The sequence below is a fragment of the Nannospalax galili genome, unplaced genomic scaffold (genome assembly GCF_000622305.1).
Source record: "Nannospalax galili isolate Female #2095 unplaced genomic scaffold, S.galili_v1.0 scaffold455, whole genome shotgun sequence".
Classification (NCBI taxonomy): domain Eukaryota; kingdom Metazoa; phylum Chordata; class Mammalia; order Rodentia; family Spalacidae; genus Nannospalax; species Nannospalax galili.
In genome coordinates, this window is record NW_008335815.1 from 333,936 (window position 1) to 360,473 (window position 26,538).

At 41.6% G+C, this 26,538-nt stretch overlaps 1 protein-coding gene across 4 annotated transcripts in view; it reads right to left on the reverse strand.

Moving 5' to 3' along the window:
* LOC103731999 (myomegalin) overlaps positions 1–26,538 on the reverse strand; it is a 243,565-nt gene that overhangs the window by 188,661 nt on the left and 28,366 nt on the right. The window contains exon 1 of one of the 4 annotated variants that reach the window (XM_008830517.2): positions 19,712–20,087. The exons of the other annotated variants lie outside the window; for them this stretch is intronic. Within the exon in view, the coding sequence (XP_008828739.1) occupies positions 19,712–19,731 (20 nt within the window). The 5' untranslated portion in view covers positions 19,732–20,087. Of the gene's footprint in view, positions 1–19,711; positions 20,088–26,538 lie in introns of those variants that run through there. 4 annotated transcript variants of the gene reach the window in all.

Here is a 26,538-nt window from a genome sequence, read left to right on the forward strand (position 1 = left end):
GTTTTCATATATATGGAAAGCAAAACCATACAAGAATCATTATTTTTGTGTGTCATTCCTCTGACCCCTCCCAGAGTTTGGGAAGGAACCTGGGTCTCATTCATGGTAGGCCAATAGACTAAATGGGTAGCCTTCTCAGCAATATTTTAAACAAAAGTCACACCAGAAATCATAATCATAACTCAAAGGGCTGGGGATGTAGCTTAGCAGCAGAGCTCTGACTTAGCATGAGCAAAGTCTAGGTACTGTTTAAAGCTTCCCAAACAGGCAAAAATCTCTGCAGTCTTGGGACTTACAGGGAGGGAAGATAAGTAAAACATATAGGAGTGGCTGGGGACAAGCTCTATAAAAAAGAGGGAGATAGTGTGACGATAGGGAATGAGAGACAGAAGAGACTGCGATGTTCAGCAGACAAAGGGTGAAACGGTGGGTAGCTATATGGGGAAAGAGTTCATGGCATCAAATGCAAAAGCCCCATGAGGGAGCAACTAGAGTGTTGGACAGCAAGTGCGTCAGTGTCCCAAGCAGAAGGAGCTCATGGTGAGGACCAGGAAATTGTAGGAAGGCAGGAGGCACGGACTGGATAAAATCTTTCAGGACACTGAAAGGCATTTAGCCATAGGGGTCTTGAGAATCAAAAAGAGAAATGAACTGAGTGGCTAATGATTTTAAATGGCAGGTGGCTAATGTTTTGACCCAGGCTGGGTAGGCAGATAAGGTAGAAACAGTGATGAATGCAATCATCTCGAGTAGAGATGCTTAGACGTTGAGCTTATTTACTCTTTAAGCCCTTGAGTACCCTCAGACAGCAGCAACCGAAAAGAATTTTGTAGAAGCCTTCTTCAGAAGTCAGACAATAGTCACAGGAAGGCAGAAGAGACCCTGGCTTTCTCTGGAAATGGATGCTCATTTGCCCCGCCTCAGGGACAAAGCTCCCACAGACCTTCAGTCTGTTAAGTCCCAGATGGACCTGACAGTATCAGAAGTGACAGATGAGGAATGCACTGACAGTTCTTTATTAATCAAAAGGAGATCACCCGCTTGTCTTCCCTCTGCCTTTTCTTCCTTCTCATTAATAAATCTTCCTAAGAGTAAGCCATGAAATGGGAGACAGGATTGCACTACCTAAGGATTCTCCTCTCCTGAGGTAAAACAGGAAAAAGACATCAAAAGTACTAAGGGGGAAAATGGCTTGAAATTTTTGTAAGGGGCGTATTGCTATCAGTTGCTATTCACTGAGCATGCATGCTCAGTCCAAAAGGGCGACTGGCCAGCTGCCTTTAGAAGCACATTTGACCCTCAGGCCAAATCTACCCATCCATCATGGTTTTTTTCAGTCTATACCAGGATGACCTATTTCTATATTCCCTTGAAAAATGAGGTGGTCTGCCTCTCTACATGGGAGAGGAATTACCTCCTTTAAACAGAACAGACAAGTATCTTCTAGCCTGCCATGGTCCCTGCAACCCTCTATCTCTGTGGCCTACCCAACCCCTCGTAGACTTCTAAACTGTTGCCCTGGTATAGATAAAGTACAGAAAGAATTTCACTTCTGCTTTAAGACACAACCATGAGAAACCTATTGGCTTCAGCACACAGTTCATTAATTTGTGTGGCAAGGTCCTGGATAGCTTATAAGTCACTTTTACCTTTCTGGGCTTTCAATTCCTCAAAGTTCTACAAACAGAGCAGGAGTGTCTGTCTCCTTATAATAATCACAGATTCTATTCTAATAAATGCTTTTACAGTTTAAATCTAGAATGTTCCCCAAATGCTTGTGTGCGGAAAGCTTGGTCTCCATTTTGTGGTGCTACTAGAAGGTGTCATACACTCTGGGAGGCAGGGCTTTGGTGGAGGAGTAGGTCCCCACCTTTCCCTCACCCTCTCCTGCTTCCTGACCATCAAGAGGGAGACAGTTGTCCTCTGCCACACCCCTCATTCCATGATGGGGCCCACAGTGGAGCCATGTGACCATGGACTCAATGAACTCAAAGAAATCTTCCCTCTTTTAAACTGTTTAGATCTAGTATTGTGTCACAGCTAACAATAAACTCATTTAACACTTACCAAGAATTCAAGATACTTTCTAGACATGATGGCTCTTTACAGAATGGGAGCAGATTACAACAAGGTCAGGGATATTTGCCCTCCCAGATGCTTCACCTTCCCCCACCCACCACACTCTCAGCTTGCTGCCTGCCTGGGTGAATCAATAACTGGAAGCATCAAAAGGCCAGTTTAGATGGGGACTGAGTTAAAAGCCATATTTGTAATCTCTCAGGAGATTTTTAAGATTCATTTTAGCTCTATTAACAGCTCAAGTTCCCTCTCTTACTGCCAGACAGTGGGCTCTCGCAACTGCTCCAAAAGGTAGAGAGGGAATTTGATGCTTCCCAAGGGAAGGGGCTCATAGGGAAGAAACACAGAGTATATGTCTAAGGATTGCAATTTGTCACAACAACTGAGAAACCTAAGTGCAAGGAGAATTAGGGTAGAGATGGACTCTGAGCCTGCACACACACACACACACACACACACACACACACACTGATAAGATACATTGGTAAGTTCTATATTACCCAAGTACACTTGTCCTACTTTCCCAAACCTGGGTGTTTATAGATTTTTAAAAAAGAGCATGAATGAACCATGCCCAGCTAGCACGCTATTCACCAGCACACCAAGAGTTCTCCCACACAGTCCGACATATACATCCATGTATAATTGTTTCCTGAGGATGCTTTGACTTTCTTAAAAGTAACTTGCTTTTCCTGCATAAACGAGGAATCATGTAACCTTCATTTTCTTTCTAACCTCACCTATTAGTAACAAAATCAATTCCACTAAAATCACATGTGTTAATGTTCTTGCCAAGATAATATTCTGCTGAACTGGAGGAAGCATGTCCAAGCAAGCCCATTCACAAGTGTTCACCCTCTTGATTTCTGCATGCTTCTTTATCCATACTTTCTTGATCAGTTGAGAAATATTTGGTAAGATATTAGATTAAAGCAATATATCAACACTTAATATCCAGCATTCCTAGTTTTTCCTGTAGTTTTCTAGGGTGATTAAGTTGCAGATGATCAGAACATAATTACTGCTCTCTGAAAGCCATCTGCCACTCCTGAAACTCAAATGCTGTCAAAATGTGACTGGTGACTCTTTCCAGTAATTTTCTAGGAACAGTAGCTTCATTTATAGCAAGGAATATCCAAAACATTCAAGTATGATTTGCTGGAATATAGCTCCTTTCAAGATCCAAACACCTCACTGGTCCACTAGTCTAGTCTCTCATGATACTGTGTCGGGGAGGAACAAGGTGGAGGCTTGGGCTCATTCTTCCACAGCAAAGAGTAATGCCACAGCGCAACCAGCAGTGTGCTGTTTCCCACAAGGCAGACAGAACCTCCTTTGCAAACTGTATTTGGTGACACTGTCTTATATATTGGTCTGTTTAAATTTTAAACTGAAAGAACCAAGAATCAGTTACCAGTTGGGTTCTGTAACTGGTATCTTAAAGCATGAGATAGTTGTATCTTAGGACTAAGATGGCATTCAAAATGACATCCTAGGTGCTGATGTCTGTCTAGGCTCTGTCATTTTCTTCTCTTCAGTCCCACCTATACAAATAATTAACAGAGAGTTATTTTGTTTCTTCTCCTAAGCGTCAAACTCCCAAAGATATGATTATTCTCAAGTCCCTTACCCAGGCTGTAGGCTCAGGCAGTTTGGAGCATCAGCCTGGGCCCCACTTCATCACCACCACCCTCACTTAGACTCTCCAAACTGGAAGACAATGGCTAGCTTTTCTATCTTTCCAGTTTCTTTTTATAAACAAAATTCAGAAGGGGAAAGCAATATGCTAGAGCAGTCTTACAGCAAGAACCATGACTGCTATATTTAGAGGGGTTTTTGTGTATGTTTGTGTGTACAAGTGCATGTGTGTGTGCATGTGTGTACGCATGTGCTCATGTGCATGGAGAGGCCAGAGGTCAACATTAGATGACTGTGTGTTTGTGTGTGCGTGTGTGTGCACGTGTGCTCATGTGCACAGAGAGGCCAGAGGTCAACATTAGATGACTGTGTGTTTGTGTGTGCGTGTGTGTGTGCATGTGTGTGTGCGTGTGTGTGCGTGTGTGCTCATGTGCACGGAGAGGCCAGAGGTCAACATTAGATGCCTTCTTCAATGACTCTCCACATTATTGTTTTTGAGACAGGGTCTCTCACTGGAGCTCCCTGACTCAGCTAGACTGGCTGGCCAGCAAGCCCACAAAGCCTCCTGTTTCTGCTTCTCCAGTGCTGGGATCACTTCATGCCACGCCCAGCCTTTACACAGGTGCTAGGGCTCAAACTCAGGTTCTCGTGCTTATGAAGCAAGTACTTCACCAGCTGAGTCATTTCCCCAGCCCTGTCTTCAGAGTTTTAATCTTTATTTATCAGGAATTAATTAATTAATTTCTTGTGTATGTTTTGCCTCCATGTGTGTAAGAACATCCGTGTAGTGCAATGCCCACGGAGGTCAGAAGAGTGTGTTAGATCCCTGTCAGAGTTATGGATGGTTATTAGCTGCCATGTGTGTGCTGGGAACCAAACTCAGGTCTTCTGAAAGAGCAGCCAGTACTCTCCAGCCATCTCTCCAGCCCCTGTTTTTAAAGTTTTAAATAAAATTATAAATAGACATTTATTGAGAAGTTGTTTATATGCCATGTACTGGAAGTAAAAAAAAAAAAAAAAAAAAAAACGCACCTTGTCATCAAAGTTCTCAGAATCTATTGTGAGAGGAAGGAACATGATTCAAAGAGATGATTATCAGAATAATGCCATTTAAAAGGGATTACAGAACATAAATGAGACAAACGGTAATGAATCTAGGCTGAGAGAGATGGAGGTCTAGGAAATCTATAGAAAACAGAGAGCAGTGAATCTATGTCTTGAAGGGTTGTTATAAATACACAAGGAAACACAAGAAAGGCTAAAGATCAGAAAACGAAGGGTGTATTCAGGGTTTTCCTTTAGTTCTGCAGCCTAAGTAGTCATAAGTGGCTCCCTGGGGCTCATTCCCACATCCTTGTTAACTTTCCTTCCCCTCAAGCCTTCCTCTCAAACTCTGATGCTCAGGTGGAAACACAGTGGGGAACCGAAGGCGGAAGCACTTCTTCATTGACACCTCTTTCATCAAACACCTCAGCTTTCTCTGCCCCCTTAAAACACTGCTATGACTTGGACTTCAGAGGCCTGAGGAAGGCCAGTAAGCTAAAGCCAGTCTGTGGCACTATTGGTGGGAGGGACCTCTAGGAGGTGGGGCCTAGTGGAAGGGAATGGTGTTGTGGTATGCCTCTGAAGAGGATAATAGAACCTCAGCTTGCTTTCCCTCTTTCCTTAGTAGACACCAGAGAGTGAGCAACTTTCCTCTACCATGTACTGTCAGTAAAATGTGCTGGGGGCGGGGGGTGCATGCCTTTAATCCTAGCACTCAGGAGGCAGAGGCAGGTGGATCTCTGTAAGTTCAAGGCCAGCCTGGTCTACAAAGTGAGTTCCAGGCCAGCCCCGCTACAGGAAGACCCTGTCTCAAAAAAACCACAAAATAAATAAATAACAAAACCCATAATAAATAAATATTAAAAATATAAAAATAAAATATACTGTGTCACCACAGGCTTAAAGTCACATTTCTAAACAACCAGAGACTGAAACAACTGAAACCTTGAGCCAAAATAAATCTTCCCTTTTAAAAAGTTGTTTGCCTCTGATATTTTGTCATAGCAATTGGAAAGTGATTAACACAGATATTAGCACCACACGCACGAGTTCAGCCATTGCTGTGCTAGTGTCTGATGTTTTGGTTCAGAAGCCTTCTGGGATTGGCTTGAATGAGAAATTTGGAAAAATTTGGAGAAGCAAGCTAGAGGAAGCTTAGAATGTGCTTAAGTGGAATTTAGTGTATAATTCTTGTGAGAGCTCAGGTCAGAATGCTGGTAGGAATACAGACAGTAAAGGCACAGCTGGTGAAGTTACAGGTAGAAGTAAGGACTTCAGTGGGAATTAGAGATCATCATGCTATGCTCTGGCAAAAACCATGCCTGCACTTTATCAATGTCCTGACACTTTGGGGAGGCTGAATGTAATGGTCTAATTTATTTAGTGGAGGAGATGAATGCTCAGCACTCATGCTGTGGCATGGGTATTGCTGGCTGCTTTTAGCAAGGTTTATAGTGCTAATTAGGAACAAAAACAATGCAGAAAGATTTGAAAAATCTTTTGAAGTTGTAGAGAGTTCCTGAAACTATGAGTCAAAATAAACCTTCAGGGGGCTGGAGAGATGGCTCGGTGGTTAAGAACACTGGCTGCTCTTGCAGAAGGTGCAGGTTCAATTCCCAGAACCCACATCGTGGCTAACAACCATCCTTAACTCCAGTTCCAGGGGATCTGACACCCTTTTGTGACTTCTGTGGGCACTGCATGACAAGGCAGGTACTTACACACATGCAAGCAATACACTCACTCTCACACACACACACACACACAAAAAATCTTTTTCTTGCTTTGAAGTTGATTTATCTCCAATATCTTTAACAGTAGTAAAACATCTAACATAAACTTTGGAAAATGATTTAATAATGTCAGTAAGAAAGGGTCAGGACAATATTTGTACTACTATAAATACCTACAAAGTAGAAAAGAATGCAGATAAATGAAAGGCTGGAGTCTAAGGCTGGTAAAAATAGAAGCAACGGGTGTTCCCCCGCCTCCATTTTACCAAGAGATTATTCTTTTAAATTGGAAAATGTGTTTTAACTTTTGTTGTTTTTCCTAATTCATGATCTAAATGACTTACATAAAAGATGAAACAAGTCAGGAGTCAGGCTCAATGTGGGGCTTGTGGCATGAAAGGAATATTGCTGAGGTTTGCCGCTTTTGAGGTCTTCACAGTATTAGGCATCAGATCAAATACACATTCTATCCTAATTTTCATGTTCTTAAGACTCATTTGCTGTGAGTTGTTAGATTCTGGTTAAAGTAGAAGAAATCTCCCAAAGGTCAATTTTTATTATTTTTATTATATCTACATTCAATCCTGCCAAATATAAAGTGCTTAGAAGGAAAATAAAATCCATGGTCTGTTTTTTTAAAACATATGTGAGGTTCTGGCCCTGACAATTCAATAAATGACAAGATTTCACAAATAGTGTCAGTTATAAAATAAAGACATCTACACATAGCAATTTTTGGGTTGCTTGTGCATAGCTTTATAGCTCAACACAATTTCTTTATAAAGAAATTTTATTTTATGTGTATGAGTATATTGCCCGCATGTATGTAGGTGCATCGGTGTCGTGTAATGCCTACGGAAGTCAGAAGAGAGCGTTGGAGCCCCTGGAACTAGAATTACGGAAGGTTGTTAGCTGTTGTGTGGGTGCTGGGAATTGAACTCAAGTCCTCTGCAAGAGCAACCAGTGCTCTTAACTGCTGAGCCAACTCTCCAGCCCCAACACATTTTCTTATGCTGGAATGCTGCTCAGTGACCGTGATTCTTACTGTGGAGAACTGTCACACCCCATACCAATGTGGCTTCCACAGTCTATGGAGTGTCTCATACTTTAGGTACTACTGTTCAATCCCCATAACACCTTGTAAAGTAGAAAGCCTTACTCTGATTGTACAGGAGAGGAAGGAAGAGGCCTGGAAAAATAAATAGTTTTCACATCATGCACATATAATTGGTGTTATAGACTAAACATAAAAATTGAATCAGTCTGACTCTAGATTTTTCTTAAAAAGATTTATTTTATTTTTAATTGCATGTATGTGTATGTTTGTCTGTGTGTCTGTGTGGTTATGTGCATGTGGGTGTAGGTGCCTGTGGAGGCCAGAAGAGGATGCCCGGTCCTCTAAAATTAGGGTTACAGATGGGTGTGAGCTGCCATGCGGGTGCTAAGAACCAAACCTGGGTCCTCTGCAAGAGTAGGAATTACTCTTAGCTGTTGAGTCATCTCTCCAACTCCTCCAGACCTTTTTTCTTTCCAATATACCCTATCTCTACCCACAAATAAATGCCTCCTTGGTGTTTATCTTAAGTTCAGAGATATGATTCCTCAGAAACTGGGAGAAAAGAAAGGCAGGCTACCTGCTGTGTCAAGGAGATGTGATGAAGATTCAAAATTAATTTGGCTTTTTTGAACAACAACCTATCCATAAAAGACAACCTACACTTGAATGTGGGAATGCTGATATAACAGATGCCGTGTGATGAATGCATTCAAATCCTGTAAGGGAAGTGTCTAACATGACTCACACAGGTCTTCTCTTGAGAAGTGAGTTATCAATTACTTTACACTTTCCTGCCTCAATCAAACTTCTCCAGAGTATTCTCACCTTCCCTGAGCCTCTCTGTGAATCTGGGCCTCATCCCTAACAGACAAAGAGAAGATGCTAGAAGGCATGAAAGCTGCTGGAAACAGGCACAAAATAGAAAGGCCACTAGTGAACATCATCTGAGACCTCATCTCAGGTCCCTTTAGACTTGCCAAGAGAGACAGTGAGTATATCCTCTATGCTCAACTGTTGCCAAATACTCCTACCCCCCAATTTAGCACAAGAATTGCAAAAACACATATTCAAATGCAAATAGGGTAGAAGTCACAGATGCAGCGCACAGGACTATTGTATAATAAATACAGTGAGCGCATCATTTTTCTCATCTCAAGACCCATCATTATAACCTCTGCAAATGAGGATGCTGATTTGGCAAAGCCCTCAGAACACATCACTGGGAGCTCCCCCACATGTTAAACAAGAACTCATTTGGCACTGACTCAGAAACATCCACTTTTCCCCACCATAGGTTGCAATTACACCCTTCACTCCACAGTCTATTCACGAGGGCACCCATGATCAACTGCATCTCTGACAGGCGGTCTCTGAAGTGCTGGTCCTCAACAGTTACAGCAAGCAACAAGCATCCATGTACATCTAGGGTCACTGCATGCCTACAACAAAACCTCCAAGTTTCTCTCTCTCTCTCTCTCTCTCTCTCTCTCTCTCTCTCTCTCTCTCTCTTCTCTTCTCTTCTCTTCTCTTCTCTTCTCTTCTCTTCTCTCTCTCTATATATATCCCCTAAAGAAAACTATTTTTCATACTCTAGTCTTTCTGCTAAGGTTCAGAGAAACTACTCAATATTGCAGAAGGTAAAGGCAGTTCAGGTAATTATTTTCCTTGCTTTGTCTTATAAGTTTATCAGTCACATACCTAATATCTTTTCTGTCTCCCTTGAATCAGCATGGAAATCATCTGCTTTGGCTCCAGTCACATCATCAGGGATGAGGCGTGATCTTCTATACACTTGCAGAACTTATCTTTGGCTTTTTACTTTTAGTCCTGCCAGTGCATCCTGCAATCTTCAATTTTCATTAACGACTAATATTCCCAAGGCTCTGAGTTATGGTGTGGCAATTGATTCAGTCTACCTAGAGCCCAAGACTGGATGTCAAGACACATGATTGTCTTTCCACTTACTTTTTTATTCACATAATCTTTCGTTTGTTTCTTTATGTCTATTTTTCATGATTTTAGAAAAGCTGCATGCTCCTTATAGAAATTTTAGAAAGGGAAAAAGGATATAGAGAAAAACAAAAACAATTTTTTTAAATGAGGACATTTAAGGACCACATTGAAAACACTTATGCTTTGTTTTTGTTTTCATTTTAGTCTTGAGGCAGGGTCTCCCTGTAGCCCCAGCTGGCATGGAACTTGGTTTGTAGACCAGGCTGGCCTCAATCTCACAGAGATGCACCTGCCACTGTTTCCAGAGTGCTGGAATTAAAGGCTTGTGCCGCCATGCTGAACTAGATTTTTATGTTTTTATTTTTAATTGTTCTTTAGTTTTGCTTATGGAAATTCTATAAATGGGAAATCACATTGAACAGATGATCTCTATCTTGCTTTTATTTTTTCATTTGTTTGTGTGTGTGTGTGTGTGTGTGTGTGTGTGTGTGTGTGTATGTTAGAACACATGTGGAGATCAGAGAACAAACTGTGAGAGCCAGTTGTCTCCTTCTACCATGTGGGTTCCTGGAATCAAACTCAGGTCATCAAGCTTGGCAGCAAGTGCTTTAACCCTCTGAGCCATATCACTGGCCATTTAAAAACTTTTTATGCTATTAAAATAAAAGATTATCAATGGCTTCTAGGAGGGGAAGAGATGGTTTTTTCCAAGGATGGGACTCTAGGTAGGCTAACCTGATTCCAGGGGATGGATCCACATTGAAGGACATTTGGAGACACAGATTGGACTCTATAGACCTTATTAGATAGATGGATAGATAGATATTATATAATAAAGTACATCAAATTGTGTTGGGGGCAATAAGGGAAGGTGTGGATAGGGGAGGGGATCTAAATGCCATCAAATTATATTGTATGAAAATCACAAAAATTCCATTAAAAAACGAAAAGGAGGAAAAAGATAAAATAAAAGGTTGTGAGGAGCACAGCTTCAGAGGGAGAGTTCAGGCAAGATGGGAGCGGGGGGTGGGGAGGCTGGCCTGAAGAGGAGGGGAAGAGAATGATTTAGCAGGACTATAGATCAGTCTGAAATTGCAAAGAATAAATCTAGAGTCTGTTTTCTCCCTATGCCTTTATACTGTACTGAAACAAAGCTTATAGAACTCCAGACGATGACAAAATTAACTAAGGCCTACCAAGGATTGGGGATTGTTAGGTGTTAGAGATTCTAAAGCGGTGTTCAGAACATGCTTTTAACAGCTGACTGTATGTAGGCTCCACAGGGAGAGGAATAAAGAGCAGATGGCCTGGGAGATGTTTTGGAGCTGGGGGGCCAAAGTCAGCAATGAAGTAAACCCGACTTTTGGAGGGATCAGGGAAATAGGGGTCTTCCTGGTAATCCTGGAATACAACTTCAGATTAAGTGTCTTAAGGAGGGAGAATATAGAGTAAAGCTGAGCCACAGAAGATGGCTGTGTTAGTGGGCTATGGAAGCAAATTCCGGGAAAGGAACTGTGACATTGTGACTGTGATGCATGAGAATGCCAAGTACTCCAGAGTGCCAGTCAGCTCCTTGGAGGAAGGGTTACGTATCATTCAGTGTCATGCATCCAACAACAGAATTGTATGCATATTTCTTAAGCAATGACATAGACAATTGAATGCCTAATGGCACCAGGCTTTGGTAACCTGCTGTGTTCATTCATAATAAGGCAACACTTAGCAGATACAACTGCCTTTCAGGAAATGTTACCCCGATAATTCTTTTTTAAATACATATTTTTAAATGAATTTTTATACATTTCATACAATAAATCTTAATCATATTTAGATCCCTCCCCTATCTGCAACCCCGCATAGCCCACTCCCTGGATTTCATGCATTCTGTCATATATGTTAAGGCCTATTGAGTCAGGTTTGTCTACCCAGATGTCCCTTGGTGAGTCCATACACTGGAGCTTGTTCAGCCTACCTTCATCACTCCCTTAAAAATCAACTCTTCCTCACTCAGCATTGATCAGTTTCTCAGCTAACAGTGGGGCCTCCTGCCCATTTCCCCGGTTTTATGCTGAGTTTTTGTCTGACTGAGTGTGCATAGGTTTGGGGCATACTGTCGGCATTGCTGTAAGTTAAGATGAGCAAGTTCCCAGAGGCCTAGAAGACTCTGTTTCCTTGCCAGGGGTCATGCACCACCCCTGGCTCTTAAATTCTTTCAGCCCCCTCTTCCACAATGGTCCCTGAGCTCTTACCCAGAGAATTCTTAACTGAAGATCTGCTGACGATTTAGACACAAATTACTACACTATTCTTCCAATGAATTTAGAGCATAAAGCATGCCAAATAAACTAACTAGGTGCATGCTATTACAGAGTTGGCAGAGCACGTTCTAGCTATAGAAAATACCCTGAACTTACTTCCAAAAATAATTTCAAAAGGACGCAGCGATGAAGCTAACCTCTGAAGGATAAACAAAGTTATCCTTGCAAAGGCAACGTCTAGGTGTGTAGGTGGGAACAACCGGTACACGAAAGCCCACACATAATAATTTTAGACCAGAGTGAATAATGTGGCAATCACTTTATAACCAGCTCCCAGGGCTGTGGCAATAACATTACTCCCAGAATGCCTGAAAATTCTCAAGTAAAGCACAGAAGAACCTTTCTAAAACCAGCTCAGCTCTAAATTTGACATGTTGTCGCTTGGTGCATAAACATACATTTCTTTCTGCTATAAAACATATGTTGACTTAGCTCAAACATAATATATAAACTGTTTCAGGTAATTCCATAAGCAAATGTAACATTTACTTTCTTTTCTTGCTGTAGGCATCCATATATATATATATACATAATTTTGATGTGACCTCAACTACTTTTATTTTCTCATACCTAGAGTTTCTGTTTATTACTAGAGGAGATGAATAGCAACAAAGAAATGTTTTACCCTAAAGCAGGGTAAAAGTTAGGAATGTTGCTACTGGTTACCTATAGATGTGCCATTTTGTGTTGGTGTGCCTCAGTATTTTTATTCTCTCTGCAATACAAGGATTCAGGTCTTGAAAACACAGTTAAACTGAATAACACGTCCTCAGATGAAAATAGAACTCTAAGCAATATTCAGTACATTTTCAAGAACTGGAAATTGTTTTATTTTATTTGCTTATTTTTTGAGACAGGGTTTCACTATGTAATCCTGACTGGTCTAGAACTCACTATGTAGACCAGGCTGGCTTCAAAATCATAGAGATTCACTTGCTTCTGTCTCCTGAGTGCTGAGATTAAACGTGTGTGCCACCATGCCTGGCAAGAAGTGGGAATGCCTGACTTCGCTATCCTACTTCTGAAAATCCATTATACAAAAATAAATCCTATGGAAGAAGGTGTTTCAAGTACCTAGATGTTTATTGAATGTTATAGTTGAAAATTGGAAAACTATACACCTTGGAATAGAGAATGATCAAGCCATATGTTATACAGTCCTATACAACATGCTACTCTACATTATGAATAATAATACAAGACATTATGAAACAAGAAATAAATACAGTCTTAAATTGTATGAAATGCTAGAAATTGTTCAGTCTCCTTTGTCGTCAATGCTTCCTGGGTGTCAGCTGTCATTGCTTCCTGTATCCTTCCATGTTAGCCATGAGGCGAACAAACCATTTGACTGTTAACCTCTTCCCTTGTGGGCCTCAGAGAAGCCAAGGGAGAGAGAAATTTCTACAAAGTGTAACAAGTAAAAAAGGAGTGGAAATCATGAGACAGGTTAAAGGGAAATGTATCATAGACTATTAAAGCTCTATGAAAACGCAATATTGTGAATATTATTATAAAATTCATTATAAATAGTCTATGATGAGGAAGGCTTTGGTCATGAGGGCTCAGAAAAAAAAAGTCATATCATGCTTGTGTTGCTGACAGGAGAAGTCAGAAGATGCTCTGAGACACAGGAAAATACATTCCTGTGCATCTGAATATTTCAAAATAGAACTGGATGGAGCTGCCTTGGGTCATCATGACATCTCTCTTATTTTGGACTTTTAGTCTAACTTTAAATGTTATTTGAATTTTTGCCTGAGACAACTTGTGGAATGTTCTGAGCCAGGTTTGGAATGTTATTTATAGAATGGGGTTGATTTCAATGGGTGTGGTGTCTCAAGGCATGCACTGAATGGATGGATGGTTAACACAGTCAGTCAGGTAAGCCACCAGCAGGGGGAGGACACTGTGAGGAGCCACAGCCAACTCACCCTTTCAGAGCAAAAGCAATCCCTTCTCAGACTTCTGTTTCTAGCCTTAGAACATAGCTCAAAGAAGGGGGTTTATGAAAATAAAGAGTGGAAGTATTGATTGAGACAAATTTCCCCAGCCACAGCCAAGTTTAGACCTACTTAAGAGTAAAGCAAGGTTGCCAAAGCAGAGATTTTTCCATCTCGAACTTCAGAAAATTAATTTCCAGCACTGATGAATATTAAACAGGAAGTTCTCTGTCCAAGGACATTTCAGTAATGGAATTATGAAAGCAAACATTATGCTAATATAAAATGCTGCATCCAAAACACCAGATAAGCAAGATACTGGTATTATCATGACCACCATACACTAATGCATACTAGTCTGTAACACTAGCAAATCACATAACCTCCTGGTCTCGGCAGCCACATCTGTAAAATGAGGCAAAATGCCATCTCTGGCTCTAACTATTCATTGTCAACAGGATTCTTTACCAGCTCACCATGAATTCAATGAGGCTAAGTATTAGCAGGCAGCAGAATGAATACAAATAGCTATCAATGGGGATTTGTTAAGTACAATGCAGCTATGTTAATGAGCATCTTGTCTTTCTTGAAGTTTCCCTTATAACTGTATGGCAGAGAAGAAACAAAGTCAAATTCTGAAACTGGCCCATTAGTGTTCTTGGATGTTAATTCCCTTTCCAAATTTTCACAGACTCAGCAGGTGGATACAATTAACACTTGCATTTTATTAGATTAAATTTCATGGTAAATGAAACAAAGCAGATTAATTTGCTTTCCTGTCCCAACCTTCTGTCTTAAAGGCTTCTCTTGAATATTGCAGTTCATTTTTTTCTTGAGTTGTTTGTTCAAGAGACTTGTGTCGGGATCATACATGACTTGCCTGACTTACTCAGCTTTCCCTATGCAACAGATGAGACCACTTCCACCTAAAAAAGGGAAGAGAATTAGTGATGGCTTTTCCAGTATTAAGCCATGTGGAGGCTAAACAATGGCATTCTGAGGGTGTCCACATTCCTAATCACGAGAACCCATGAACACGCCACTTTACATAGAAAAGCAGAGTTTGAAGATGGAATTATGAAAAGAGATTATATTGGATTATCTGTTTGGTCCCAATGTAATCACAAGGGTCCCTATAAGAGGGACACAGGAGTGTCTGAATGAGAGAAGGAGCTGAGATGATGGAAACAGGGCAGAGTGATTCACTGCTGGGCAGGGGTTCTGAGCTAGGAATGTGGAGGGTCATTAGATGCTGGAAACAAGCAAGGAATAGATTCTCTCTTAGAACCTTCAGGGAAAAAAATGCAAAGCAAACCTCATGACACCTTTATTTCAGAGACTGATTTTCAGACCTTTGACCTACAGAACTGCAAGGTAATCTGTGTCATAAGGTACTGTTTTTGGTAATGTGTTACAGTGATAGGAAACTAACAAGTGATCCTGGAATACTCATAGTCTCTAAACAGGAGGCATAGGGAGTTTCTAGTCCAGGTAAGAGAGCACTAATCTGCAGAACAGTAACTTTTCTGACTGACACTAGATGTACCAGGTGAGGAAACCTACCATCACAATCAAACTCCTCATCTCTCCAAGAACTTATTCCTTCAACAATTCTTTACTATTGGGGGACATCACTTTGACTAAGTAGCAAACCAGCTTTTTGGAAGGTCATCATATTGATGGGAAATTTGCTATTACAGAATCAACTATCCTCTCCATGGATTACTTAACCAAAAACTCCAGGCAACAGCCAGGTAAGAACCCTGAGTAGAGAAGAAGGCTCCCATGAGACTGCAGAAGGGCAGGTGATGTGCAGCTAGAACAGTATATGTAAGAACTTAAATACCAGCACGCTTGTCCTTTGTGGGTAGTTGAGATAAAGAACGTGATGGGGCTGGAGAGATGGTTCAGCGGTTAAGAACACTGGCTGTTCTTGCAGAAGACCCGGGTTCAAATCCCAGAACCCACAACTGTCCATAATTCCAGTTCTAGGGGATCAGACAGCCTCTCCTGTCCTCCGTGGGCATTACATGACACTGGTGCACTTACATGCAGGCAATACACACATACACATAAAATAAAGATAATAAATAAAATATTTTTAAAAAAGAACATGATGAAGGTGGGAACAGGAGGCATATAACTGTAATCCCAGCACTTAGGAGGCGGAGGCAAGAGGATCAGGAATTTGAGGCTAACCTCAGCTACATAGCAAGTTCATATCAGCTTTATGCCACCATTTCAAAAAACAAAACAAAAGAATATGGGGCTTATGTGAAGCATCTCTTGGGCAGGGCACGTCCCAGAACTGTCCAGAATGAAATTCGGGGATATAATTACAGTCTTAAGCTTATTCATAAGTTTAAGAGAAGCCAAGATAAGTACTCTGTTTCAAAACCCACTCAGAACCCAAGTCACCTACAAGACACAACTCGAAGAAAGCAATAACAACCGAGGTTTTGGAGTTAGGTAGTTTGGGTCTTTCTTTCTTAGCTCTGTGTGTCACACTGGGCAAATATTCATTCTCTCTTAAGTTCAATTTCCTTGTGCTGAAAATGTATATAACAAGATTTGCCATATAAGGCTATGAGGATTAAGAGAAATAACAGATGCAAAGGATTAGCACCCATCGAAAGCTTAATCAATGTTAGCAATTACAGTTAACTTTTATTCTCAGAATCCTCCAGGTTGTGCTTTTCCGCTGTGCTCCCACAATAGCCAATGCATAGCTCTGTCTTAGTGTTACTTTATTAAAATTATAAATGATGGTGGGAGGTAGGGTAGGAGATTCATGAGTTCAAGGCCTGTGGGGATTACATAGTGAGAATCTGTCATAAATAACTAATATTATAGATGATGAGAATGTAAAACCCTCAAAGGCAATGCCCATCTCATTCACTGTTTTATGCTTAGCATCCAGTACAGTGTGCATTGTTTGGGGTTCCTTTTTAAAATAGGTGTTTATAAACTGATCTGACCTGTGAGTTAAGGAGTTGATATTTCAGCCACAATTTGCAGCTACATGAGTTTTTTCAACCTATAGCCCATTAGTTGATGAAATTAATCAAGTCTCAATCAGCATTGGTTTCCAAAGGAAACAGAATAGAATAGAAAATATCAGAAATTAGTAAATTAAGTATTGTTACATGAAACTTGGTGTGTATTTGGTTGTACTATAAATACATTTCTTATTATAGGTTTGAGTTAATAAATACTGTGAATATTCTAAGGGTTCCATCTTGCCAACTCTTGGCATTTTCCAACTTCTTAATGTCATCTCTTCTGTTGTCTGTATTGGTATGGCACTGCAGTTCTGATTTGCATTCCCGGACAACTACTGCATGTAGTTGGAAAGAACAACTACTCCTTTTCACTTTGTCCATCCCCTTTGGACACTTTCTTTGGAAAACTGTTTTTAGAAAACAATTTGGTGTTATTTTCTAAAGCTGAGCATGCATTTCTTGTTTTCTAATGATTCTGCTTGTATTTATTTACTCAACAGAAGTGTGCCCATTCATTCACAAATGACATGTACAAAATGTCCATAGCAACACCATCTTATCAGTACCAAACCAGAAACTGTCCAAATGCCCATTAAATAGAATGGATTCATAAGCTGATAGATTTATCCAAAATAGAATCCCAGTTAGAAGCAAGAATAAATGAACTAAAATTGCACACGATAACATTGAAGAAGCACTAGAGTGAGAGAAGATGGCTGAGAGAGCACTTACATGAAGTTCAAACGAGGTGAAACTAATCTATGATGTTGTAATCAGGGCAACGTTATCTTAGGAATCAGGATGGGCTTTGTACTTGTAGGAACCATTCTGATCCTGGATCTGATTTCACATCACAGATGTACACTCAGTTTGTATCAACTGGACCCTAAATAAGACCTATGATTTTTTCTGAATTATTTCTAATTTTGTTTATAATTGTTATTTGCAAATATAATGTTTCAAAAGTTAATAAATAATGCCTTTGGGCAGTGCTATGTATCCAATGCGGGATCATGTATGTGTGTATGTGTACGTGTTTGTGCATGCACATGTGAGTGCACATGCTTGTGGATGTCAGAAGACCATCTCAGGAGTCATTCCTCAGGTGCTGTCCACACACACATATACATATATATGTATATATATTTGAGACAGGGTCTTTCACTGGACTGTAACTTGCCAAGTAGGCCAGATTGGCTGGTCAGCACACCACCACATCTAGGTTTTTAAAAAAATTTTTTAAATGTATTTGTATTTTATGTATATGAGTGTTTGCCTCCATGTAAGAAAGTGTACTACATGTGTGCAATGCCCATGGAGGCCAAAACATGGCATCAGATCCCCTGGAACTGGAGTTCTAGATGGTGGTTAGCTGCCATGCAGGTGCTGGGATCTTAACCTGGGTCCTCTGCAAGAGCAGCAAGTGCTGTTAACCACTGAGCCATCTCTCCAGACCCTGACTTTTTCTTTTAAATGTAGGTTCTGGGGATTGAACACTGGTCCTAAATACTTTATTGACTGAGCAATTGCCCCCAGCTCCACAATTACTATTTTTTCAAGATGTGAAAACACTGGTTGAAAGTCTCTGATCATTCACTCTCCTCCCCATCAGCATAAGCCTTTGGTTGAATACAGTCAGGCATCTCTGTTCAGGCAGCTCAATATTCAGTTGTCCTCTTAGGTGAGGCCGCACCTTGCCTCCCTGTAACTTGCTGCAATCAATCAGTTGTTCTGTTCTCTTGGGAGCGTCTAAATTCATCTAATCCTCCTTCCACCAACTGCTCTTCAGATCTTTGAAGAAAGCTGCCACACTCTCCCCCTCTCCAGACTGAAAAGTCCAGGGTCCTTTGGCCAACCCTCAAAGCATGGCCTTGAGCCCCATCCTGTCTCTTGATTGCACTTTAAAAAAAAAGTCATGTGATGTCCCAAACAGGACAGAGTTCTCAAGGGAAAAGAAGCCTGACAAGAATCAAAAGTGGGGTCAACACTTGACCTCTAGAAAACAACTTCTTCTGTCAATGTCTCCCATGCACAATTTGTCCTTCAAAATTCACAACAAACCCTTCACTCTGTTGAGCTTAACAATCAGCTAAAACCCCAAATCTTGTGCACAATTACTGTTGAACATCAATTTTACTTCCTTGTGTTTGTCATCTTCACAATCCCTGGAGTCAGAACGGTCATTTGACCTCATTGGTGAGCGTCTGTAGTGGAAACACCTCTGGGATACAGTCCTTCCACACCCATGGACTCTCCCCCCAAAACAGAAATGAAGTCTTTGTCTCAAAACAGGGTCTTTTATCCTTTCTGGTTTCTGGAAAGAGCTCCATTTTAAAAAATATATGGAGAAAGGATTGGAACGGAGGGTGGCTTAAACATTTTCACCAGCATCTCCACAGCCTGACCTGAAAGCAAACTGGCCCCAGCCTCCGCCCAGCAGTGGAGGCTGCCCCATCTTTCTCCTTCCCTCATGCACAGGGGTTGCTGACCCCACGATCAGGAGATGAATGCATCTCTTCTGGACTCTGCTCACTCCCTCTTTTGCCTATGTGTGGCTAGGGTAGGGTGAGGTAGATGGAAAACGTGGCAGGGTAAGAACAAATCAGACACTGTTCAAAGTACCGGAAACTAAAGGTATTTCTGGGGAAAAAAAAAAAGCTACTGGTATCCCTCTGGTCTCTGGAAAGGAGCCCCCAAACCAAGAAAACAGACACATTGCAACAACAACAACAAAAAAACTTCCAGGCAGCCTGGGGCGTTTTTGATGTGAAGTTAAGTGGAAAGGAGAGTCACTGAGCTAGGGACAAGCCGGAGGGCCAGGAAAGCTGGGCTAGGAACCCGGGAGGCGACAGGACAGAAAAGGGAGGTGGTCAGAGGCCCCTAGTGGTGAGGGGTGCTGGGGGAGGAGACAGGAGGGACCCCAAGAGAGAAGCCGCTCACCCACCTGGCCCAGGGCTGCTCCATTTTCCAAGCGCTCTCCTGGCTGTCCGGGCGCAGCTCAGCCGGGAGTGGCCGCAGCCAGGGAAGATGCCAGACCTTGCCCACGAGTCTCCAGCGCAAGAAGCCAGAGCCGCTTCCTCCTCCCCAGCTCCTCTGGGCGCAGCGACGCGGCGAAGGAGAGCGGTCCCCCTCCCTGCTTTTCGGAGAACCGGGATCTGCCTGCGCCGCTTCTCCAGCTAACCGTGCGCCCAGCACCGGCAGGCAGGGTTCCAGCGAGAGCTGGACGCTAGCGGCTGGGTGCGGGAGCCGAGGCCGCGGGCTGCGGGTGTGGGTGCAGCGCTCACACGCTCCCAGGCTGAGACGCGACTGGCTGGCACGAGTGGCTCCGCACCAGCTGAGCTGTCAACCGCGAGCGAGCGGAGGCGGGGCTCCCTGCAGCCCAGGACCCGCCCAGGTGACACGCCGAGGCACACACCCTCCCGCCTCCATCACCTCCCTCCCAGGCTTCCAGGGGAACCATACTGGAAAACGTGGGCTTTGAAGCTCACTGCCATACCCTCTACCCTTTGACCATCCCAGCGAGGGGCTTTGGGTAAAGCCAACCTACTGCAGGGAGCATCTTGGAGAGGTGGTCCTCCCTTGTGCCTGCGTCACCCACCCGCAGGTGACCTCGGAGCCAGAGACGGCGTCTAGAAAGGATGCAACACCGACTGAATGCAGGTGTGCGTACTATACTAGCCGGTCATAGGGCACAATACTATTTTCTGACAGCTGCGACGTGTTAATTTCACCATTAATTCAGGGCAGAAACTTCCTCGGGAAGCAGCCACCCTCGTAAAACCTCGCAGCCTTAGTAGCTGCCTCTTCTCAGTCATCTCCTGGTTTTGTTATCTGCCTCCTTCCCTTTCAGTTTCCACAGCAACTGGGCTCTACCAGGAGCTCCAAGGAGGCAGAAGCTCCTGATCGTCCCAGAGAGCTCAAAAACCGTCAAGACAGTGGCCACCAGGACCTCAAATCTCCACTGTGGCTGTTCTGAGATCACCCTGAAGGCCCTTCCTCCCAAGGCCATGCCGCCTCAGACTGTGTGCATCTACTTATGTATGGAGTAAACTAGGCAGACATGCTGTAATTAGAGAGCTTACAGCCTGAAGCGCCCTTTTAGATCGGAAATAAACCTTTTTATTAAGTGACATAATCACTGTTATTATTAGCTTTACCACTGGCCTTTTAATTTGCAAAAAAGCTTCATAGTGCCTGTATTTGGCAACCTCAGTTTAGTTAGACTTGCTTAACAGATGGCACATTTGGGAGCAAGAAAGGTCTTTCTGCTGGAGGCTCAGATAAGGAGCACGGCCCAGAGCTAAGTTCTCTGATTTTCCAAAGGCTGATCAACAAGGCTTCTCCAGAATGAATCTGTTCTCTCAGGCAACCTGGCAGTTTAACTTGGCATGCCTGAGAGCTGGGGAGCTCTGGGGAGCCACTATTGTGGCAGAAAATTGTCACCTTACCTCCCATTTCTTGGATTAGTTCTAATTACTAGTAGAAGGTAGGGGAGGGAAGGACAGCATAACATTGAGGGTTCAGAGGAATTGTTTGAAAGAGCCTTAGTCTAGAATCCCAATCCCAGCATTTACTTCGTAGCTAAGATAATGCTGCTCCTGAGATTCAACTTTTTTTTCCTTCTGTGCATTTAGAATGTTGCCAAGAGGGGGAAAAAAAAAATGAAGGTCCAGTTTGACCCTAAGCGAAGCTCACAGCCACCTGTCCTGAAAAGAATCTACTGTTGCAAGGGGGGGGGGAGGGGCAGGGCGTCAGATTTCCCTCCCTCATACCAAAGTTAGTGCTATATTTAGTTGTGTCTCAAATCAAATTATGGGCTGGTGAGCTGTGGAGAGGAATTCTGTCTCCAGTCAGACAGGCATAGAACTCAGAGGAGATCGCTAACTAGGTGAACTGTGGGTTCTTGAAAGTGAGGCTGCAGCTGAGCTTATTCATTTTTAAAATAACTTTTCCATTTTTTTCCGGTTTGTAACATTTATGATAGAACATTTGGAAATTACAGAAAAGTGTATGGAAAATGAAATTATCCTCAATACCTAATCAATGTCAAAATTTTATTGAATCTCTTTCCAATCTTTTAAAAATGGACTTTTTAATCCAAACACTAGCTGAATTACACACATGAGTGTATTCATGAGGAGAGAGATTTGATTTCTAAAAAATTTCATATTTATTGTTAAAAACAATTTCTTGTTAAACTTCAAAAGAAAAATAACTTGTCTAAATAGCCAGTTCAGAACAAATGTTTATGTTTCTCTGTGTTTCTTACAGTTGTATTTACATAGCTGTGATTGCAGGTTACACCTCCTTTTGTGTATCACTCCTTTTTTCACTTATTACATATTTGTTCATGTTTTCAGGGTGTCATATTTATTACAGCAACAATTACATAATGTTTTAATGTTTCAATAAAAGCATAGCCTACTTAATATGATTTGTTGCATAGTTACACAATTTCTAATATTAGACTCAAATGATATCTTAGTAATTATTTTTCTGCACTTATTCTTTTGAATTATGTTGAGGCTTGAATGTATGGATCCCTCTAAAATTTGTGTGTTGGAACCTAGTGGGCTTAAGAAGTAAGGTCTTCAGGAAGTAATTAAGTCATGAGTGTTATTCTCTCAAGAATGGGATCAGGAGTTTGAAGAGAGTGCCCTAGTCTCTTTCATCCTTCTGTCTTTCTCACCATGTGAGGACATAGCCCTTGTCCCCTGGGAAGGATGTAGCAAAAAGGAGCCATCTTGACAGCTGAGAACAACCCCCCACCACACACTGACTCTGCTTTCACCTCTATCTCAGACTGAACGGCCTCCAGATTATTATTTATAAATAACCCAGTCTAAGACATTTTGTTATAGTGGCAGAAATGGACTAAAACAAATTATTTATTTGAGATAACTAAATCATAAGACTATTGGGGTAAAATTATTATAATTGTGTCATCTTATATGTAGCCTCAATAGCACTGGGATTTATCATTACTTTTTTTCTTATATAATAGCTTAATAGTTGTAAGATAATTTAGGTGTCTGTTGAGATCTAGAATATAATTGAATGTCCTATGATTTTGAGTTATGTTTCTTAGAATAATAAGTTTGTATTTCATGTGCTTACTTGAAAAGCATTACCTGTCATAGCCAGTGTTCATGAACCCCCTCTGTGGTGAGTCTTTGTGCTAGTCATCTTTTTTGCTGGAACAAGGCTGTTTAACAAAAACTCCCAGATCTCAGTATTCAAAGCAGATGTTCGTGTGTCACTCTGGGTTGAGTTTAGGAGTAGATGGCCTGGGCATGGGGGAAGTGTGCCTCACATAGCTCTTGTTCCAGGACCCACATGGATGCAGCAGCTCTCTGGGAAATACTCTTTTCCTGGCAAAGTGTAGGAGTGCCAGAGAGTTGAGTGACATTCATAATGTGCCCTGAAGTTTCTGCTCAGAACTGGCATGCTGTTCCTTCTACCATAGTCTGAAAAATACATCAGATAGTCAAGTTCAAAATCATTAACTCAGGAAAAAACATCTGCCCATGGAGTGTAGGGGTGGGAGTGAATATTTGTGTAACTCTAAAATAATCTGGTGATCACTACATGTAGTGCTTTCTGGCTGTCAAATTTTTCTCATTAAGAACACATATTAGCTTTGCCTCTCCTCACCTCATTTAAAATGAGTTGTGACTTTTTGTTAATGAAATATCATTTGCTTTGGCCTTTGAAATATGAGGGGAAATTTCATGTGGCCACTTATAGGTAGAATGTAGGTGCTTTTAAGAGTCAGAATACAATTGATCACTGCTGATTTCCACTGCTGTATTAGTCTTAAAAGAGCAATGTGTGCTGAGACAAATATTTTATCAACCTAGGTCTCTGAGGGGCCATAATGATTAGAGCATTTTTACTGACCCAAATTGAAATGAAATAAAAAATACATTGTAAAAATTAGGTTACTGGGCTGGAGGGGTGGCTCAGCAGTTAAGAGCATGTACTGCTTTTCCAGAGGACCTGAGTTCAGTTCCCAGTAACCACATAGGGTGGCTCAAAACCACCTGCAACTCCAGGTCCTGGGGGATTTGACCCCTCTGCTTTCCATGGGTACCTGCAGTCACATTAACATACCCCCATACAGACACACATATAGACACATGATTAAAAAGTAAGAGTAAAATGAAGTTTCTGAGATGTGGGGATTTGTTTCTGCAGCATAACCTAGTCTAGTCTAACACATTATGTTGTTTCCATTTTAAGACCAAAGATCATTTTATATATGACATTGCGCATGTTCCTCATTATGTTTCTGCTCCAAGTTTTCTGGATGAGAATACAAATCATCTGAGTGGAAGATGTTGATAAATTAAACCAATTATGTTGTTCTTTCCTGAATACATTGCTCTTAAATTGGTCAACTGATGGTTCCTTAGGAAATATTTGAGTTGATTATAAGCCCTTTTACTCATTTCCAAATATTCCAATAGTACTTTTGCCCTCCCTTCCATTCTTTTTTTTTTTTTTTTTTTTTTTTTTTTGAGACCGGTTTCCCTGTAGACCCGCTGACCTGGAGCTCACTATGTAGACCAGGCTGACCTTGAACTCACAGAAATTCACCTGTCTCTGCTGAGATTAAAGGCATGTGCCACCATGTCCAGCCTCCATTCTTTTTTAACGCTGTCTTTTCTTCCCCCCATCTTGATTTTGAGTGAAGAGGACTAAGGATCTTGATATGAATGACTGCATGGTTAAACATAATAATAAAAATAGCTATGTCCAACATATTTTTTATCAGATTTTTTTCTAAAAACTTTGTGTACACTAGCTCCTCTTAAGGAGCTTTAATTTTTTATATTTTATTTAGTATTTTTATTTTATGTGTGTGAGTATATTGACTGCATGTATGTGAGTGCACTCATGTCATGCAATGCTGCAGAGGTCAGAAGAGGGCTTTGGATTCCCCTGGAACTGGAGTTAAGGACGGTTTGTAGCCACCATGTGGGTACTGGGAATCAAATCCAGGTCCTCTGCAAAAGCAGTCAGTGTTCTTAACTGCTGAGCCATTTCCCCAGCCCCAAGGAGTTTTAATTTTTAAAAATTTATATTATTTTTATTTTATGTGTATGAGTGTTTTGCCTGCATGTATGCCTGAGGAGGAGAGAAGAGGCATCAGATCTTGCAGAACTTTAATTACAGACAATTGTTAGCTGCCATGGGAGTGTTGGAAACCAAGCCTAGGTTCTCTGCAAGAGCAGCCAGTGCTCTTCACTACTAAACCATCTCTTTAGCCCCTGGATACAATAATTTATGAGCCGGGCTCTAGATATCTCCATCTTATAAATAAGTAAAATGGAGCACATGGAGGCAAAGTCTTTTGCCTAAGTTACAAAGCTAATTGCTGATATTTGAGACCAATCAGTTTAGTTCCAGAATGTCATGCCACACATTATGCACAACACTTCCCTGATCTGGCACCTAACATTCTCTATACCCTTACAAAGGAAGACAATAGGTCTAAACATCTGCCACTTCACTGATCCTTGTACTTTATTCAGCTGACTTGGTTAGTCAGTAGCTGTCTTCTTGGTCCCTCACAGTGCCATATCCATCTCTCCAACTTTGAATTAAAATAAATATCCTTTCTAGACAGAGTGAACCATCCTAAGGTCAAGGTTACAGTGTTGGAGATAAAGATAACTACAATATTCTTGACTACTCACATTGAGAGGTAGACTATAATTCTCCCTTTAATTGTATTGCCTTCATGAACTTACTTGACTGGTAGAATGTAGCTGAAGATGTGTCTCACTGACAAGGCTAGGTCAATAAAGGAACCTTGCAGCTTCCATGTGAGACTCTTGGCCTTTGAAGCCCTGAGCTTCAGATAAGAAACCAAACTGCTGTGCTAGAGAAATGATGTAAAGAAGCCAGGCAGAGAAGGGTTTAGGCTGAACCTGACAGCCAGAAGTTCGCATTGCAATGCCATCGACTGGACAAAACACAGCAAGCCTCCCTGTGGGCATGATGGTGGTACACTGTCCTGCTGAACCATCCTACAGTTACTGACCCCCTAAATCATGATATAAGAAAATTCTTATTATGGCAAGCCCATAAGTCATGGAGTAGCTTGCTAAAGAATAGATAATTGGAAGCAAATGTGATACCTGGAAGTGAGATGTTGTAATAAAAACCAGAAATGGGCTGGAGAGATGGCTCAATGGTTAAGAACACTGGCTATTCTTGCAGAACGCCCGGGTTCGAATCCCAGTACCCACATGGCAGCTAACAACTGTCCATAGCTCCAGTTCCAGGGGATCCGACAACTTCTTCTGTCCTCCGCGGGCACTGCATGACATGGGTGCACTTACCTACATGCAGGCAATACACACATACACATAAAAAAATAAAAATTAAAAAAAAATAAATTTAAAAAAATATTTTATCATTTTTAATTTTTTATGTGTACGAGTGTATTGCCTGAATGTATGTGAGTGCACCCTTGTCATGCGATGCCCCAGAGGTCAGAAGAGGGCTTGGGATTCCCCTGGAACTCGAGTTTAGGACGGTTCATAGCCACCGTGTGGGTGCCGGGATTCGAACCCGGATCCTCTGCAAGAGTAGTCAGTGCTCTTAACTGCTGAGCCATCTCTCCAGCCCCTAAATAAATAAATTTTTAAATAAATAAAATATTTTTTAAAAAAACAGAAACATGCAGTGACTAGTATGCAAATGCTGCAGAAGCAGGAACGGCTTCAGGAAGAGCAGCACTGACTGCTGGAAAGCCAGGGG